At 35.1% G+C, this 21,242-nt stretch overlaps 1 protein-coding gene across 3 annotated transcripts in view; it reads left to right on the plus strand.

The window, feature by feature from the left end:
* Positions 1-21,242, plus strand: part of LOC118745758 (ankyrin-3) — a 282,737-nt gene that overhangs the window by 98,200 nt on the left and 163,295 nt on the right. For all 3 annotated transcript variants that reach the window (XM_036479408.1, XM_036479409.1, XM_036479411.1), the window contains one exon: positions 2,484-2,591. In XM_036479408.1, coding sequence (XP_036335301.1) covers positions 2,484-2,591 — 108 coding nt within the window. The remainder of the gene's footprint in view (positions 1-2,483; positions 2,592-21,242) is intronic.

Below are 21,242 nucleotides of genomic sequence, written 5' to 3' on the forward strand. Positions count from 1 at the left end.
GATATGAAGTTCCCGGGTCATCTTCTAGTCTTTAATATATACTCAGTAAAAATATATTTTTTGATAAATGAGCAGCTGACATTGTGAAGACCCTAATTCATAGGCCTTTGGGGCCTCCACAAATTATGGTGTTTTTTTTTTAAATTATTATTTATATACATATATAAATGAATTATGAAATTTTGAAGTTAATGTTTACATATATGCATAAGAGATTTTTATATAAGTATATTAAATTTTTATACACGTACATACATACATATATAAGTCCTGAATTGTACAAATGAATTTTCTACTGTAATACACTTATGTTTGAATTGTTATTAGTATGAACTACTTATACAATTGATTTGCTAGTGCAAAAGTAAAAGTAGACCGGCTTGCGAAATAGTATAAAAGCAGCGGCGCTTTCAAATAGAAGGAGCATTCGAGGCTAAGTAGCCAGAGAGGAAGGTATACAGTGGGCTGTGTAAAACGACCACTAAAGTAGCAACCGACAGTTGCTTAAAGTAAGACTGCTTGGTATACAGTCGAGTCTTGGTAAACGTCTTTTTCAGAGACACATGCGTGTTTCCATGTCGAAGTACTCTGAAGATCATGAATGCTTCGCAAATGAACTTTGTACCAAGCCGATATTTATTACTACTACCATCCGAAAAATAATCTGACAAATATTTCAGGTGATTTACCAAGTGCCCAGTTATCACAATTCACATCTCATTTGGCAATTCATAGCGTTCCTTGTAGTAGGTTGTTTATAACCCTTTGGTTACAGCGGCCAACAATACATAACGGTTAGAAACAAAAACATGTTGTCAAGCGCAAGCTCAACGCTCTTATGTAGGTATGGCACTGAGTACGACAATCATACCAACTACGAGAACATATGTATGTATACTTGAAAATAGATAATTGCGTCTCGGTCAAGCTGTTTATAGAACTTTTCTTTCTCAACTTTTTCAACTCAAACCGACCGCCGTGCTTATTCACTCCAAAATTAATTTCGCAGAACCCCGGTGACTTTTCTACGGAACCCTTGGGTTCCGCGGAACCCACTTTAAGAACCTCTGGACTAACTACTAGAAAACTCGCTTCGTGGCACTGGAGTTGACTCATTTAGAAGGGTCGTATTTATAGACCGATTTCGTTCAAATTCGCAATGTGAGCCTCCTGTATGATCACTTTGTTTGCAAAAAATGGACCTGCTGGGTGGCGCTGGAGGCGAGATATTTAGAAAATCCTTATTTTTTTTTAATACAACCTGGTTGAAATTCATAATACGTAATCATTTCATGATAAGCAATGATTTTGCAGAAAAGAGACCCAAGGATGGCTCTGCAGCCGTAATGTATAGAAACCCCATGGGTCTGGCCTGCTTTGGCCGTATGTTTATTTTATGTGAATTTACTTTTCAGATGGCTAAATGAAATTGTGTAAGCGCACCTTTGTCTGACGCCCTCATACACCCTTAATGAGATCTTGCATTTACCTCCGATTAACGAAATTGCTCGGTGCGGCCGTTATTGCAGCAGTAAGACTCAAAGAAACCAGTTCATAAATATTTCGACGAATTGTAAAAGTGGCGAATTGACAAGGAAAGATTCGTCAACATCCGTTCAAGAAGAAACATGGTTGGTATATCAATGTCTTCATTTGAACGATATTCAAGAGATCACACGACTCATTTAGCCAATGTACGGGAAAACTTTTCATCCTATGGGGCAGCGAGGACTCTTGGCCCTCATATAACAGACAACGCTGATCTGTTCTCTTAGGCTTCTTTATAAGGACTTTTATTGGCTTCCGCATCGGACCAATGTTTAGTTGCAAGATCAAAGGAGATTATGCACGCTTGGCAGAGATTTCACAGGTAGAAATAAGACCATCGGCAAAGCTCATGCCATCGAAAGGGTTTAGTATTCCATATGTCATCAAAGCGCTACTATTTTTGGCCTATGTGTGAGGAGGATTCTGCTCTTTAGTCGTAAATTTTTTTTTTTACTTTACATACCGTTTTTCTTCTAAACGCTATTTTTGCATTGGTCCACGCAAAAGTTCTTATTAGGCGCCGCGAAGCAAGCGGGCATTGGCTAGTCTTAATATAATAATTATTGATCGACTTTTATTCTTTTCTCTTATAATAGTTATGTCTCTGGCTAATTTAATACAAAATCATCATGGAACTTATTTCTGACACATCTTCCATGAATCAGATCTGTGGAATTAATGTCTGAAATTACTTCCATAGACCAAAAAATTATTGATGGTAGTTTTTGAATTATCTTCCTCGGAACCTTAGTCCATAAAAGTCTTGATGAAACCCCATTCAGCAACAGCCCCGAATGGCAACGTTTAAAATTTTTTAAATTAATCTTATCGCCTTATCATTATCGATAGCATTAATTTATTTAAATAATAAATTTCGCAATTTACTTAGATTGAGTTTTTTTTATTAATTAAAACAACAACTATTCTTTCCTCAGAATGACGCGACTATTTCGTTTCTACGAGCAGCGCGGGGTGGCGATCTGGGCAAAGTTCTGGAATTCTTGGAATCCGGACAGATAACAGATATCAACGCATGTAATACGGTGAGTATGATACTCAGGTTCTTAATCTATGTATATTAGGGCGATTCAGAAAAAATTTTTTATTATTTATCCTCGGAACCATGCTCAAAAGTCTCGTTTAGACTCCAAAATAAGGATTAAAATATGAGCCCTTAATATTAATATTAAGAATGTCCGCATCGCATTTTCGATTGCCTATAAGAATAACACAAGAAAAATTGCTTTTTTTATTATGATTTTTATATTTACCAAACGATACGTTGTACTGTAAAGGTCTTGGAGTATTTTTGTAGAGAATTAAACACTGAAGTAATTTTGCGATAAGTCCACTCGGTCAAAAGTTATTCGAGGTCAGAGTTTAAAGAATGGTGAATTCGACTTTGACCGAGTTGACTTATCAAAAAATTACTTCTGGCATTTTTTGTAGAGCGTTCACTTCTCTACAAAAATACTCCAAGACCTTTGCAGTACAACGCATCGTTTGTTAAATATAAAAATCAGAAGTTATAAAAAAATGTGTCCTATGTTATTCTTATGGGAAATCGAAAAGTGCGATGCGGACCAAACTTGAGCATGGTTCCGAGAAAATTTTTTTTTTCTGAATCACCCTAACGTAATACATATACAAAATTAAAATTATGTATGTACATACATATGTATGCATCTACGTAAGCACGGAGCTGCGTCCTAAACAGCTTGACCAATCAAAATCAAATTTGACACTCCTACTGCAGACTTTTTAAAGATGGTCCTAGGCTAAAAATAATTTTGATATATCAAGTGGGGTTGCACCGCCTTTTCATAATACATACAAAAATGTCTTGGAAAGTATTTGTTAAAGAGCACTGAAATTTAGTACGATGAAATATGAAATGAATTCAGTGCTTATGCATAGCGGAGAGGCCTCCCGCTCCCTTCCATTTCGTTTCGACAAAAATTACGTACGAAAGGATGTAGTAAAATTTTATCTTGACAAACAAAAACATAAAAACATGAGATCATGAGATCATTACAACGTACACCAGCAAAACAAAACAATTTGTCACAACTCTCTCATAGTTTCGAGCATTTTGATTAATCCTAGTAAATTATATTGACTTCAAAAGGGAATAACTAAGTAACTAAGGGGATAACAAGTAATTTTTAAGTAAAAAATAAAACTGACTTAAATTGTAGTTAGTGCAGTCGAACAGTGAGGACGTGTTTATGTTAAGCTCTTTCGGTTTTATTTTTTGCCAAATATAATGGAGGATTCGTGTGGGGTTTGTGACAAAGCCTTCGCAAGAAATGACTCTGCCATTGTACATTGCAGTGGGTTTTGTAAAAAGAGTTTTCACCGTGCGTGATTAAAGGCCAAATATCGGAATACGATATGAATCTTTTTAAAAGGAACCGGAATATTGTTTATCTGTGTAATGACTGTATGGACATGCCTGGAAAGCTATGTAAAGCCTATGACGCTGTCTTGGCTTCGCAAACCCATGGTTTTGATTCGATTATATTATAGCTTTTAACCGGGAATTCAATAAGTTATCTAATCAAATTAAAGACATTAAAACTCAAGTTGATAATACTAATAAATCAAAATATAACCCGCCAACAACAACACCAAGGGAATAAACACCGATGTTAATGCTGCCAATCGCATTTTCGCAAATTCAACGAACCCTAGTGTCTACCTAAGTGAATGCAATAACAACTGTAATCATCGTTCTCCTAATTTGCATGACTTAACTGTCGCTTCTGCTGTCTCGCCTTCTTTCAATGCTTCACGGGCAAATTGTGCTTCTGGTGATGTTGTTTGTTCGAAGAATGTGCAAGTCGCAAACAACAGCAACTCTAATAAGGTATCAAGTCCACTAACAACGCAAGCTCCGCCGTTAAATATCTCTCCTGCAAAAAATTCTGTCGACATTGAAGCTGTTCTTGTATTAAACGAAGGCACTGGTGCAATTGAGAATGCTTCTGCGCTCCCAGCAACCGAAGTCAATCGCTCTCTACAATCATATGCAGATGCTACGGCTGCTGCTGTTGATACTGCGGCCAGTAAGGATGATCCTACCCGCTTACGTGCCAAAAAGGCCAGCTACAACAACAAAAGCTCAAATCGTTCAAACAGTCAGAAAAATGCTAAGACAAACGGAATTGACAAAATGCGGGACATCGTTGTTGGTTCGAACGCTAACTGCAAACTTGATGTTGCTGTTCGCCTCAAATGGTTTCACTTAAGCTCGTTCAAACCCTCCGTTGAAACTAAAGACATTTCCGCTTATATTGCTAGGCATGCAAACATCGATGCTAATCTTATATCCTGCTATAAGCTAATAAAAAAAGATGCTCCAAGCGAGTATTAAACGAGTTAATTTCAAAATCGGCATTCCACCGTCTTACATCAATAAGCTATTAGACTCGGAGTTATGGCCAGAAGAAGTCAAGATTCGCCCATTTGATTTTTTTCATAAAAGGGCCCCGATGGAAGCAAACCGCTGATGGATACATTTGTCAGAAATTCTAAGCTCTCTGTCTACTTTCATAATGTTGGCGTTTTGCGTACGAAAACAAATGCTCTGTACCAATCAGCTGCAACACACGATTTCGACATTATCATACTTGTTGAGACCTGGCTAACTACCGATTTTCTATCCTCAGAGCTTTTGGACGATTACTATGAAGTTTATCGTAAAGACCGAATACTGCAGGCTGGAGTAACTAGAGGTGGCGGCATTTTGGTTGCAGTGTCATCTTCCCTTGCTAGTCATGAAGTACAACTTTTTCATACTGGCGATAACATCGAGCAAATCTGTGTCGCTGTTAATATGGGTGAAACGCATCGCGATAGTTTTAATGAAATCTTTTTTATTGCAAGTTACATCCCACCTAATAGTGGTTACGACATATATAAGTCACATATTGATAATATTAGCCTTATTATGGACTCTTTGCAACCCTGTCAAACGCCATGCATTCTAGGTGATTTTAATTTGGGTACTATTCAATGGGTAAAAAATCCTGAAGATGGCATTTTAACTCCTCTTACCTATAAAAGGGATAGTGAAGACTTACTTTGTGATACATTATTCTATTGACTTATTTCAAATTAACGACATTGTAAACGACCTAAGCAGAATATTAGATTTATAATAATAAATAATAATAGATTGGCGCTTACACATATGTTAGTGTTTGGCCGAGCGATATTAGATTTAGTCTATAAATAATGACATTGCCTTTAATATTTATAGACATGATGTACCTCTAACCTGTGAATCGGTTCATCATAAAGCAATTGCAATCCAGTTTTCATTCTATATGTACGAAAATGATCATAGCGAACCCGAATACATCTTTAATTATGCTAAAGCAAACTTTGCGGTCCTTAACGCACTCTTTGACTCTATTGACTGGAACAAAATTTTTGAGCACTTAGACTTGTCAAGCATGTATGTAAGGTTTAAGGGAGTGGTAGAAGAAGGCCTTAATTTATACGTTCCAACCTATAAATAGAAGAGATCTTTTAATCTTCCGTAGTACACGAAAGATATACTAAGACTGAAAAATCAGCGGAATAATGCACATAAAAAATTTAGAGAATCTGGTTCCATCGATGATAAAAAATGTTTGTCCAGCGTAGAAAAGAATTTGAATGCTTATCAAAATTTGTATACGACAAATTTATTAATTCACTAGATACTAATATTAAAGTTAACCCTAAATCATTTTGGTTGTTTTTGAACTCAAAACGTAAAGTTAATGGCATCCCGAAATCCATGGCATTTGGGGACTCTATCGCTTCCACAACACAAGAATCGTGTGAACCATGATACAAATATAGCAAGTTAGAGCCGCTGAGAGGAATTTTTAAAATTCTTGACGTTTGCAAACAATTTAATTTTAAAATTTTACACCCACATTCTCATTTTCAATCTCAAACAATAACAACTTTGAACAATTCCTTTTTTTACTCTCAATTTTATATGACTTTAAAATGTTGGCAAACTTCAAAAAAAAATCATGGCCTACGCATTGGGAGAACGGTTTTACCTTACTATGCTTTTATCATGGTGTGAACTTTTCGCTCGATTCTTTGGGTCGGTATTTGATAGATTTAATACTGTCACAACGTCGTTTGACACCTCTACTTTACTGGAATGTATAAATATTGGACAGTTTGCTATCACTGAGGAACAAGTTCTGGAAGTGCTTTTAGACTTATATGTTTCAAGCAGGATATGACCTTTTGCCACCCTTGTTTCTAAGAAATTGTTGTTTATCTGCCCCTCACCAAAATTTTCAGTAAGTCCCTTGAAAGCGGTGACTTCCTTGACGAGTGGAAAACCTCATTTATTTCCCCAATTTATAAGTCGGGCCTACAAAATTTAGTTGAAAACTATCGCCCCATTGTAAAACTGTCTACCATTCCAAAGCTGTTGGATAAAATTGTAAACAACCTGCTCTTTGGGGCATTTAAGAGTTATATTGTTACGCAGCTGAGCGGTTTTTACCTAGGCAGATCCACTACAAATCTTGCCATATTCCTCAATTTCGTGGTTAATGCGATGGAGGAGGGCGAACAAGTGGGCACTCTGTACACGGACTTTGTGAAAGCTTTTGACAGCCTAAACCATATTTTGCTTCTTATTAAACTCGAGAAACTTGGAGTTCACTCCAACGCTTTAACATGGCTTAAGTCCTACTTAAAAGAAAAAAAAATTGGAAACAACCTCTCTAAATCTATAACTGTCACATCGGGGGTTCCGCAGGGAAGTCATTTATGCCCCTTGCTTTTTTCAATATTTATAAATGACATCAGCCAAACTTTGAAATTTTGCTTTTAAAACTATATTATCGAGTAAAAGACCTAGACGACTGTGTTAGACTACAGCTAGACATATCAGCGCTGATAAACTGGTGTAAGTGCAACGGTTTTTCTTTAAACTTCTCAAAATGCAACATTATTACATTTTCTCGTAAAAATGCCTGTATAAAGTATAATTACACATTTAACGACGAGCCCTTTAATCGTGTAACCACTGTCAAGGATTTAGGTGTATACTTAGACTCGAAACTAAACTTCGATTTTCACAGAGATCATATAGTCTGCGCGGCAAACTCTAAATTGGGTTTTCTCAAACGTAATTCAAAGAACTTTTTAGATCCACTCACACTTAAAAGTCTTTATAGATGCTTGGTGAGATCTATCTTGGAATACACGTGCATTATTTGGGACTCAGATTTTGTCACTCACTCTGACCGCATAGAAAGAGTTCAGAGGCGTTTTACTAAATTTGCCCTTCGACGCATGTTTTCTTATGAATCTATGCCATCTTACGAACTGAGATGCAGAATACTGAATTTACAATACCTTACTAACAGGAGAAACATTTGTAGTATCCTTTTCATCAAGGATATATGCGATAACAAAATCGATTCCCCAGAACTACTTTCGCTTCTGTCTTTTTATGCGCCGGAGATGCTTCTAAGAGAAAAATACATTTTTTACGTACGTACGCGAAAAACGTAATTTGCTTACAATGAGCCCATTCACAGATCTATTTGTCTATGTAACTCTATTTGTAATTATGTCGACTTTTACTCATGTAAAGAACGTTTTAAAATTAATATCAATGATTATTTTATTTTCAAATAATTTACACATATGTTGTTTTTATCCTGTATGTATAAATATTTTGACTATTTTTGTATAACGTGTTATTTTTTTCCTGCAAATAAACAAATAAAGTACAGAGAATGTTCCACAATGCATGTACATTTTTTGTTCCTTATAAAAATACAGTTTGTACTAAATACATCAGAAAACATAAAAATAAAATTTCTAAACTTTGTGCAAAACTCGGGAAAATGCAATAATTTTGCATAAAAATTCGCAACTTTCTATTATAAAAATCTTCTTTTATATAAATTTTGAAAATGAAGTTTTGCAGCCCATAAAAATTTAGTTGATTTTTATACCCGAGCGCACTTGTGCACAAGGGTATTATAACTTTGTTCACATAACGGTTGTTTGTAACAGGCAAAATGAATCGAGATATATATAGACAAATGTATACATAAATGATCAGAATGAAAAGAGAAATCGATTAAGCGGTGACTGTCTGTCCGTCCGTCCGTCTGTGCAAACGATAACTCGAGTAAAAATTGAGATATCTTAACGAAACTTGGTACATGCACTTCCTTTGGGCGTAGGACGGATGGTATTGAAAATGGGCGAAATCGGACAATAACCACGCCTTCCCTTCCATATAACAATAACCACGCCTTCCCTTCCATATAACGGTAATTTTCAGAAATACGAAAACTGCGATAGTTTAGTAACTATTGAAGATAATTCACTCAAAATTGACCTTTAGAATAACTTTAGACGAAAAATAAGAATATTAAGAATTTTTGGAAAATGGGCGGAGCCACGCCCACTTATAGTTACATGTGTATATCTCGGTAACCGCTGCACCAATTTCTTCCAAACTTGGCACAGTTGTTGACCCTGGTGCAGCATACCAAATGGCCGAAAATATTCAAAATCGGAAAATAACCACGCCCACATCCCATATAACGGTAATTTCGAGAAATACGAAATCCTCGATAAATCAGTAAATATTAAAGCTAATTTATTCAAAATTGATGGTTGCAACAATTCTTTACCAGGAAATACGTTTATGATAAAATTTTGGCACCGCCGACTTATGATCACATCGGTGTATCTCGTTAACCGTTCTAGCAATTTGTACCAAACTCGGTATGGTTATTGTGCTTGCCACATAAAAGCAAACCGTTGAAAATTGTTGAAATCGGACTAAAATTACGGCCGCTTTTCATATAACGGTAAATTTCAGAAATGATTTAAATTTCAATATTTCGAAATTTAAGGATGTTAGTTTACTTTATAGGGTGTGTAAATACCCGCTTATCATGTAGCGGTAGCTTTCGGAAAGGTGGAAAACATATATTTAATACTTGCGCCGGGTATTTAATGTTCGGCTCCGCCCGAACTTAGACTTTCTTACTTGTTGGTATTGTTTTTACTGAGAGTTGCTTCCATACAAACTATGTTCGACATTTTTTTTAATGTGGAAGACACTGTCAGCAAAAAAATAAATAATTGCAAAAAATCAACGAAATTGTCTGGTAACTTCAGACTAGCACTTTACTAATTGGCTCAAAAGCTACATTTTAAAAAATTTTCTGCAAGGTCTGATTAGAAATTGTGATCAGATGAAAGAGTCTCCGAGCCAATAATTTTTTACGGCAGGGTACTTATAAGTAATCTAGGTTTCACGAAAGAAAAAAAATTAAATACAAGGTAACATTAAAATATCAGTAATGTGTTTCGTTGCTGTGAGCTTGTTTCAAAACTTCTGGCTTTTGCTTAATATAATTGTAAAACTCTGTGCATGTCATTTTAACGTATTTAGGTACATACTTATATTAATCATCAACTATTGCTTGTGCAAAATGTGCTAAATTTAAAAAAAAATCGCAAATGAAAGAGCACCAACCCAACTCGTAATAAATTTAAGTATACAAATTTTAGTATTTAGTACAGAAATTTCAATTGAAATACGCCAATATTAAAATGAAGCGCTTTGCACTTAACGGATGCTTTTTTCATAATTAAGTTAAAAAAAAAATATTTAAATTCCCTGCTGTCTGCAATGGGATTTGAACCCTGACGCTCTGGAAATTAGCAAATTATGGCAAGCATCTTCGTGCACTCAGCTACAGCCAGACATGTAAATATGCATTCAAATGTTCAGTTTGATTCAACACCACGTGTGCGTGGTATGAAAGTATTATTTTTAAGTACGAACATTTCAAAACGATAATCAAATAAAAAATATTCATGTTTACTATGCGTTATTTCCCCCAGTAAATCCATAAAATTTTTCGTAATATTACAACGCGTTTTTTCTCTCAGTGTAGTCATTTTTATGCAAAAGTTGTGCAATCAAATCGAACACCGGGACACTTAAACGGAACCCGGGAAATTTTAAGGTTGGACCAGGACACCGGGACAAATAGTCTAAAACTGGGACATGTCCGGGAAAACCGGGTCGCCTGGCAGCCCTACACAACTGGAACTTGGTATGGAGATATATGAAACTGATTCCATGGAGAAATATGAGCGTTATTGGAAAAAGGGGCATTGCAGCACCATACATACTGAATTTTTGATACACTGAGAAAAGGGATTAGTTTCGACAACTTAAGATATTTAGTTCCCGAATTTTGACAATACTTGGGATTGGGAACTATTACCATGGGTTGGTAATTATAACTAAGTATATTAAAGCTTCTAATATTCATCTAGGTTGCACAAAATCGTAATTATAACTAAATATATTAAAGCTTCTAATATTCATCTAGGTTGCACAAAATCGTTAATTTAGTTGCAGGGTTTGGTAAATACTAATAATTTTATTGAAGCATATTTCTACAAATTCCATTCAACTTAACGTATGGTTCATAAAAGGATGTCATTAAGCTCTGCTAATACAGATAAGCTTTCTTTCAACACATGGTTTAGTCATAGTTACCAAATCTTAGTTGAGGCAACCATGATTTGGTTTGAGAGCGGAACATATTCATGCTTGTGAGCCACCCCTAAATATTGCTGAGCGCTCTCTGAGCATTTCTGGGTTCCACATACGAAGAGCGCCAGCTGAGCAATGCACACAGTCCCACTTATTGAATCGTTTGAATGCGCTAGTATGCCGACCATTGCATAAAAACGATTCAATGAATGAGACTGTGTGCGTGGAAATCATTGCTCCGCTGTTCGTATATGGGTGAAACACGCGTGTGGTCACAGAGCGCTCAGTAGGGATGTCAGTGGCAAAAATACATCGATGTTTTTCTTTGATTCGATGCATCGAAATGTACATCGATATTTTTCGATGCATCGAAGGGTATATATCGATGCATCGATTTGCAAAGGATTTTGCAGATAATGTTTCACAACAAAATATGTTATTAGCAAAATTGTAGAAAATTTTAAATAAATTACTGCAACTGAGCTAATTGTGTTTCTAACGGAACTTATTGCAGCCATTTAAATTTTTTGGATAAAGTCACTTTTTTTTTTAACAATTGAAAAAACTGGAATGACGGTTCAATGTACCGCAGATGTCAGTTTTCAAAAAACATCGATACATCGATGCATCGTACATCGACTATTTATAGATCGAGTGGAAAATTTTCGATGCATCGATGTTTTTTCGACATCCCTAGCGCTCAGTAAGCTATGGCATGTCGATCACTGCGCTAGGTAGAGAAAGAAAAGTGTGTGCTATGACATGCCCAGGCTTGTTTGTCTCAGTTTCAGTTTTGCCATCGCCGCGAGTTGTTTCGGTGCGGGTATGGTTAATAAAAATATAAAGTTTGATGCCAACCGGCGTTTCTTAGTGGATATATAATTCATGTGAATTATAATTAGAAAGTATCTATTGAGCCAAGGGAAAAGCAAAGCAGTATACTTAAACCAGCACTTCCAGCAGATATTGACCTGGGTTTTCGCACGACTGTTCCTGTTTCATCGTTTCTTTTTAGGAAACTCTTACCACCATATGCATATGTATTATTTACACTAGTAACTATTTATGTAAATATGTATGTATTTTTTATGCTTAATATATGCAAAAAAAAAGAAGAAAGTAAACACAACAACCATCGAGTAAATTTTTATTTGTGTCAAACTGAAACTTTCCAATAATAAACGGTTAGCTGATTCACGTCTACAGCAAGTTCACAAAATTAATTGAAAACTTGTATCAACCAAAGCATTGTTTATATTTGCTCAACAATGATTTTATTCAACTAACAATATTGTCCACTCAAGGTAGTCGTTTTGTAATTATTAACAAATATACATTTGTCCCAACTAGAAGTCTCAAGTAAATTGCAGACTTTCGTGAACTAGATATTTATTTCGCCATATCCAACTATGCCACTTGGTCACTATAACCAATTCTTGGTAATTATAACTAAACCTTTTTCTGAGTGTAGTACGTAGCTCTGGAAGTTTTTGAGTTAGAGTACTGGAATTGGGCACCGAAATTGCGCATATGGAAACTGCATTTAGACATTATTTCGGTTTCACTGTGCATGTATGCTTTATTTCGGTTTTCGCCATATGCATTATTTCGGGTTTCAGCCGAAGCTGTGCATGTATGCATTACTTCGTTTTTTCCATATGCATTATTTCGCTTTTAAAACGAAAGTGTGCATGTGCATAATTTCGGTATTTTCTCAAATGCATTATTTCGGTTTTCAACCGAAACTGTATGCATTACTTCGGGTTTTTCATATGCATTATTTCTGTTTTCAACCGAAACTGCGCATGCATACATTATATCGGTTTTTGTTTTATGCATTATTTCGGTTTTCAAACGAAAGTGCACATATGGATAATTTCGTTTTTTTTTCTAATATGAATTACTTCTACTTAGTAAGGGTTATAATCCTTAGCGCCAAAGGCCGGCTACGCAAAAGGAAATTCTGCGCAAAAATACTTCCGCCCCCGTTTCTGGCAACACCCACTACGTCGTGTGCATGTAGGCAGCGATACAGCGGAAGATCTGCAAAGAAAATGTTCCCTTTGGCTCTGTACATATGTACATACACAACGTTGTTGCATATCCATACATTCATACACAGTATCAACAACATCGCTGCAGCGCTGTGCGCTTTATTTTGATTTGAGCATTGTTATGTTCCATTTATTCGTTTTTGTCCCTGTTTTTAAAAAGGAGGAGGTTATCAGTTCGTCGGAATATTTTTTTTTGGTTTTTTTTTTTGTTTTTTTTTTGTTTTTTTTTGTTTTTTTTTATGTATGTTACCGCATAACTTTGGACCACGTCAACCAATTTCGATAATTCTTTTTGCATCGGAAAGGTAGTGTCTCAGAGGTGGTCCCATACTAATCTGGTTCAGATCCGATCAGCGGATCATGAGATATATATATATATATATTCTTTTTTATATGAGAGTTGAAGTCTGTTTTTTTTTTTTGCTAAAAATTACTTGTTTTTGCTAAAAATTACTTGTTGTTTCATATCGAGTAAAGCATTGCTATGTTCGTGCGAATGTGATACAGCGGAAGATCTGCAAAACAAAAATGTTGTTTTTGCCTCTATACCAGAGGTGGGCACTCACACTATCATATACATGCGCTTGTGTGCGAAGCAGCGAAGTTTTGCTCTAAAGCCACCACATTTGTGTAATAGATAACACTTTACATTTCTACTACTTCTACCACCGTCAGCTAAAAAACTTTCAGATCTTGAAACTTCTTTTTTTTAATTTGTTCATTTGCGCATTAATGAAAGGGCATTTTCTACAACAAAACACAACATTGCTGCTGCGACGACGACGTATTCGTGCGTCTTACGATAATTGACGATTGACTGATGCTTTGCTAGCACTTCGGCAAAGCAAATCAAATCAGTTGCTGCTGAGACTTCACTGCACAACTATTCGAATAATACATACATATATAAAATGTTTCGGGAGGAATGGGAAATAAATTTTTTTTGCATAGAAAACATGGAAGGGTGTGCGCAATGCGTGATCTGCTATCGCGTTTAAAAAGACATTACAAACTGTGTCGTAGTCATGTTGAAAAGGTGAAAGAGTGTGATCGATCGATCGATCAACACGAAAATTATCAATGTCTATCAGAAAATCATTCTCTATCAGAAAATGATAGATCATTTCTAAAAAAAGCATCTTATTCTGTCGATTTGGTTTTTTATTTAGAATTTCTAGAAAAGTTTTAGGTATGCAGTTTTATAGCCCATTAGAATTTAGTAGCTCAAAGTTCAAATATCAAGCGCTAAGAAATCGCGTTGATTTTTAATGATTGGCAATTTCTTTTATATGGAAGAAAAAGCCTAGCACCGACTGCAAAAAAAAGATAAACATTAAATAAACAAAAAATATAAATAGCTAAATTGGTCAAAATGTCACTTAACTTAATCAGCTGACCATAAACGCATATAACATATTTATAAATTTATTTATTTGAATCTACCACATTGATTTGGAATGTACCACAATTTTTCATGCTTATTTACCACTAAGAAAACTTTTCGTCCGAACACTCTCAACAGCAACTGATTTGATTTGCTTTGCCGAAATACCAGCGAAGCATCAGTCAATCCTCAATTATCGTAAGACGCACGAAGACGACGATAGTATACATGTGTCGACGTCGCAGCAAGCAGCATTTTGAAGCCTAATTACATGTGTTTGGAAAATCAAAAAGTGCCCGCCTCTGCTCTATTCAGATACCCATATATAAATCTTACATGGTTTATTTCTAATTTTTTTCCTGAGGCAAATATGGTTCTATTTGTATTATATATCTATATATGTATCTATATATAATCGTACAGAGACAATTTACTTTCAAATTAAGGTTCTGGATCTGAAACTTTGCACAAACATTTCAGATTTAAGAATCATTCGATGTACGTATTTGCTCGGAAAGATTTTTAAAATTTTACATTGAGCAATTTTAAAATGTAAAACTGAACACACATTCTCGATTACACCAATTTTCAACAATTTCATTTTTTTATTTTCAACTTTGTATGATTTTAAAATGCTGGAAACTTAAAAAAAATCCTTGCGGGCGAACTGAGGGAACGATAAAGTATTTTAAACTCTCAATAAATATGCGTTTCAGAGAATCTGGTTATTTCAGTTTTTTCTTGCGGGTTACAAATTTCCTGAAATACCCCGCTAGACCTAAGAAACTTTGCAACTACTTAATATTTTTCGGCAATGGAAATTTAAGTAAGGCATTGACTTTACATGGTGACGGCGAAATCTTCGGACTCTCAACGACGTGACCAAGAAATTCGACACGTTTCTTCAAAAAATGACACTTTTTAAAATTAATTATTAGTTCATAGTCTCTTCATTGGTTTAGTACTTTTAAATTACACAAAGCCTCTTCTTCACTTTGAGCTGGTATATTATATCGTCTATGTATGGGAGCGCAATTCCCCGCCGGTTCAAATCACGGAATATTGCATTTACGTGCCTTTGGAATACGCCCGGAGAGTTGGTCAAATCAAACGGCACTTTACAGAACTGATATTGTCCATTAATCGTAACGAATGATGTATATTTTCGACTTGATTCAGAAACCGGAACACAAAAAAATCCGTTTTTCAAGTTTATTGGTACTAAAAATAATAGCATTTTGTAGCCGATCCAATTGGTCTTCGTTTAACGGCAATGGAAAACGGTCTTTAACAATTACTTTTTTAATCTGTCTGTAATCTACACATAATCGGTGGCTACCATCGCCTTTCTTTACAATCACTACTGGGCTACTTAATTCAGATTCGGATGTTTCGATTACACCGTCTTCCAACCTGATCATTAACTTTACACCGTTCTGTAAGTGGAAGTCAGCGCGGTCTACAAGCTATGGGAGTTTCATCTTGCAACACAATTTTCATTTCCACGTTTATTGATTTACATTTGTTCGGTTCATAGTTACATACCATTTGACGCACTTTTTGCTTCGCAACTGCACTAGCATTTTCATCTATGTCCACTTCATTTTCTATAAAGTCGACATTCATCATAGGATATACTTCATCACTGTCTACATTATGTTTTACTAGCAAATGCCCGCTTGCTTCGCGGCGCCTAATAAGATCTTTCGCGGCGGCCAATTCAAAAATAGCGTTTAAAAACAAAAGCAGTCTGTAAAGTAAACATTTTCAGTTTAAATTCAAACGACTAAAGAACGGAATCCTCCTCACACATATGCCAAGAATAGTAGACTGTGATTCCATATGGAATACTAATCCCTTTCGATGTAATGCGTTTTACCGATGGTCTCATTTCCACCTGTGAGATCTCTGCCAAGCGTGCGTAATATTCTTCTATGAGCCTGCAACTTCAGCATTGGTCTGGTGCACCATGTAAGTCCTTATACGGAAACTCAAGAGCACAGATGAGCGTTCTCAATTATAGGAAGGCCAAGAATCCTCGCTGCCCCACAGGATGGAAAGTTTTCGCGTACATTGGCTAAATGAGTCGTGTGATCTCATGAATATCGTTCAAATGACGCCATTGATATACCTATCGACTTCCTTTTTGGACATATGTGGTCGAATCTTTCCTTGTCAATTCGCCACTTTTAGAATTCGTCTTAAATATTTATGAATTGGTTGCTTTGAGTCTTACTGCTGTAATAACGGCCGCTTCGAGTAACTTCGTCAATCGGGGGTAGATGCAAGATCATGCTTACACAGCCATCTGAAAAATAAGTTCGTCTTAGATAAACAAACCCTGTGGGGTTTCTATATATTTCGGGTGCAGCGTCATCCATTGGGTCCTTCTTCTGCAAAACCTTTGTTTGTCATGAAATGAATACGAATTGTGAATTCAAATCAGATTTTATAAAAAATACGGATTTTCTAAAAGCAAAGAATTTTTCATCATGCAGATAGTCACGCTGCGAATTTGAACGAAATCTGCTAATAATAACGACTTTTATAATTAACTCTACTCCAGCGCCACCAGCGTGTTTTCTAGCAGCCTATAACACTATGCGACAGTCAAAATCGGGATGGGATGAAACCAACGGGAAATGTTATATCGGTCAAAAACAAGACCGTCTAGGAATCGAGATATATCGATTTGAAGTTAGTAACTATCATATAGGGGAAATTGTTACCTTTGGTGGTCTTTTTTTTACATAACTCGAGAACCACTAGTCCGATTTTGCTCAAACAAATTTAAAAAAATTAAAAATTACAATTCCTTTCTGTTAATATAACGTTTTTCTATATACTCAACAGTTTTGCCGGTAAAAATAAATGTATGAAGAAAAAAAAATTATTTTTGCCTAAAAATTAATTTTTTTTTTAATTCATAAAAAGTCCAAAACGGAAAATAGTGTCACGTAAAGTCACATAACCTATGAACCTAATAATTACCTGTAATAATTTTTAATTTTACGTGTTAATAATAAATAATATATAATAAATATTATCCAAATTCATTGAAACATAAAATCAATATTCTTGTCAAAATGAGATACTTTCACTTAATTGTGAATAAAAGCGAAACGCATCCATCGATTTTCATGATCTATGTCTCATTTTGCTTAAAGGTTATGTGACTTTGCGTGAAAGTAATACGACTTGCCTTTTTTTCCGTTTTGGATTTTTTATGAATTTAAAAAATAAAAAAACTTTATATTTTAGGCAAAAAATATTTTTTTTCTTCATACATTTATTTTTACCGGCAAAACTGTTGATTATATAGAAAAATGTTATATGAACAGATTAAAGGAATTGTAATTTTTAATTTTTTTAAATTTGTTTGAGCAAAATCGGACTAGTGGTTCTCGAGTTATGTCAAAAAAAAAGACCACCAAAGGTGACAATTTCCCCTATATGATAGTTACTAACTTCAAATCGATATATCTCGATTCCTCGCGAAACGCCGGGACACGTATAACTTCTTTTTTACCGATATAACTTTCCCCGGTAGTTTGAACCCTTCGCGATCACTGACCCCTACCATTTGTCTCACAGTATAATAGGATCTCCGACAATTTGACTGGGCTCTATCGAGTGGTTTTTCAGTTTAGTCCAAAAAACGGAAATGTCTATCATTTTATGTATGTAATCTTCTTTATCCTGATTCACGCGAAAATTTTGATTCCCCCATAGTAAGTACATGGAAACCCAAAGCGAAAAGTGAACCGGTTCAGGGAAGATTAAACTCATGATAAGGCTGAATATGTTTCGAATGAAAAAAAATCATCATGAAAGTAATAAACGTTTCGAATGTGTATTAACAAAATAGGTTCATAAATACGGCTTTTATAAATAACTCGACTCCAGCACCACCTAGCGGGTCCGTTTTTGGCAAACGTGTTTGCCATCGTGCTAGTAGTTACATTTTGAATTTAAAAGAAATCGGTTCATAAATACGATTTTTATAAATAACTCGTTAACTTGGTAATCGTATTTTCCATTATGTTGAAACTGTACCTTTTGAATTTGAAAGAAATCGGTTCATAAATACGACTTTTATAAATAACTCGACTCCCGCGCCACCTAGCGCGTCTATTTTTGGCAAACGTGTTTGCCATCGTGCTAGTAGTTACATTTTGAATTTAAAATAAATCGGTTCATAAATACGATTTTTATAAATAACTCGACCCCAGCGCCACCTACCGAGCTTCCGTGTAGCCTATAATAAGACCATATATGCAAGGTATAACCTCTGAAAATTTTACTGAAATCTATGCAGTAGTTTTCGAGTTAACTCTGAACAACGAAAACGGCTATTATTTTATATATATAGATTAAGTTTGTTCCTCACACTTCCCGGGCTATTTCGGTAATTAGAGCGTAAAAATGAGTTACTCTTTCACAGATGTCAAAGATGTGTCAACACGTGCCCGGAATCAACAAATCAGCTCTAAACCAGTGACCGCCAAACACTTTCCTGGGAAACGAACTATATTCGGCCTTTCACATGTACACAATCGGCTTCTTACACGTACACAATCCGAACGTCAACAGAAAGAGTAGCAGAACAACAAATTTTATTTAGTTGCATGCAAACAATAGGCGAAGCAGGTTGATGACGCATTTCCGTGTATTACCACCAACACATTCTCATTTTTTATTTCATAACTAATACATTCTCATTTTAAGACTTCTCTTTTTGGCGGACACTGCTCTAAACAATGATTTTATGTGTAATTATCTTATATGCCTAATAAAATTAGCTAATACCTACATTTCTGAACCTTTAGTGCTATTTTCCTTTTTTGTATTTTACAAAATTTGCTTTCGGATGTAAACAAACAACGGCGGTTATTTCGAATTGACTTATTGCACATTTCCGCCTCGAATAAAAGTCCGGGCTGTTTCGTGCACGAAGAAGAAGACATTTACGATCCAAAAGTGGAAGGTATTCGCTCTCTATTACCCAGTTTTCTAGCGTAAGGAACGCTTTCTGGGCTGTTGTGCTCACCCGCGGGATCCCGCGGGCTCGTGTGGAACAAACGTATTATGAAAAGGCCATCACGATAAATATGAATGTCGGCTAGGGTTGCCAGATTTTTCTTGCGCGAAATCAGTACTTAAGGCTTTTTCTTGCTATAAAAATCAGTACTTTTCAGTACAATTTTATTCAAAGCAAACAGTAACAAATCAAAAAAAGTAACATAAAATACTTTAAAACGTCAGAGTACTTATTATATCAATTCGTAGAAATATTTTTTTTATGTAACTATGGACCTTTGGATCATGTGAACCGATTTCGATTTCATCGCAAAGGTGGTACCTCAAGGGTGGTCCCATACTAATTTGGTTTAGCTTCGATCATTTGATCATGAAGAAATTCACGCTAGTCCTAAATTTTTATATGAGAATTTAAGTTGGTTTTGTTTTTGCTCAAAAAGTAGTTTTTGAATAGCAATAATGAAATCATTTCCACTTCAGTGTTCAAAGTCAAAGAATCATTTACATTTCATTTTAAAATTACTTTTAATTAGGAGTTAACTTTCAAAAATTTTAATTAGAAGTCAGTTTCTCTCTTTGCGCCAGGAAGCAAACTTTATACTTAAGATCCTCTCTGTTGCTTCGTTTGAGTGTGGTATTGAAAAATTAAAATTACATATTTTTTTAAACTGTGGAAACGTACCACTATTTAAAGACTTCATCCATATTTGCTCATAGCTTAAATTACTTCTTTCAACTGCGCAAAAACTTTGAAAGGCTAAGAAATCGCTAAAAAAATATCAAAGACATCGAGATGTATTGTATGCAAAACTCTTTCACAATGTCAGATAACACTGTGGAACAAATTCCGGTTAGCAAAAGTTAGGTCGATTCTGAGAGTGAGGGGTGAAAATAGAGGCTAAATTAGAAGACCCGTATCGCGGCGTTTGTTTATGTTAGTTCGAATTTTTTTTTAATGGTCCTTCGAACTTTGCAGTCAAATGCCGATTTTCAGCATATTGTTTATATGGTTTTTTGGCTATAACTCGTTGATTAATTGATATTTTTCAATCTGTTAAAGCCAAATTATTGCTAAAACCTGTGCAACAATTAAAATTAATAAAAAAAAACTTGTTAAATGAAATTTTTGTAGTGCTTAAGGAAGAAAATGTTGGATTTTTTTTCATGCTTTTTGAACATATTTTCCACAAAACTAAGTATTTTTTGCTTTCTGTTTGATCTATAATACGCTTCTCAGTTTCTTCAATAAATTTCATTTGAAAAGAAAACAATCATAATAAAAAACTTGCGTTTTCCAGCTTAATATTAATTTACTTCTCATTTCTTATGTACCAATTTTTTCAGTGTTGGTTTTGAAGAAACATTGAAAAAGAAATTATAAAAATATGCAAAAAAATATAATTTTGAAATGTTAGCTATGAAAAGTTTTAAGTAAAAAAATTAAATAAATTAAATTAATGATTTGGCCAGTTGCCGTTTAGCAGGCGGCTGTGGATCAACATCACTGCTCTCTCTAATATCTTGGTCATCGTCATCATCATCAGAAAGGTCGATAATTTCGTCCAACATATATTCTGGAATTTCATCTTTGTCTTCCCCTTCTTCCTCTTTTTCCTCGTCTTCCTCTTCTTCAAAGGTGTTTTTT

The sequence above is a fragment of the Rhagoletis pomonella genome, unplaced genomic scaffold (genome assembly GCF_013731165.1).
Source record: "Rhagoletis pomonella isolate Grant_MI unplaced genomic scaffold, Rhpom_1.0 Rhpom_scaffold_00009, whole genome shotgun sequence".
Lineage (NCBI taxonomy): Eukaryota > Metazoa > Arthropoda > Insecta > Diptera > Tephritidae > Rhagoletis > Rhagoletis pomonella.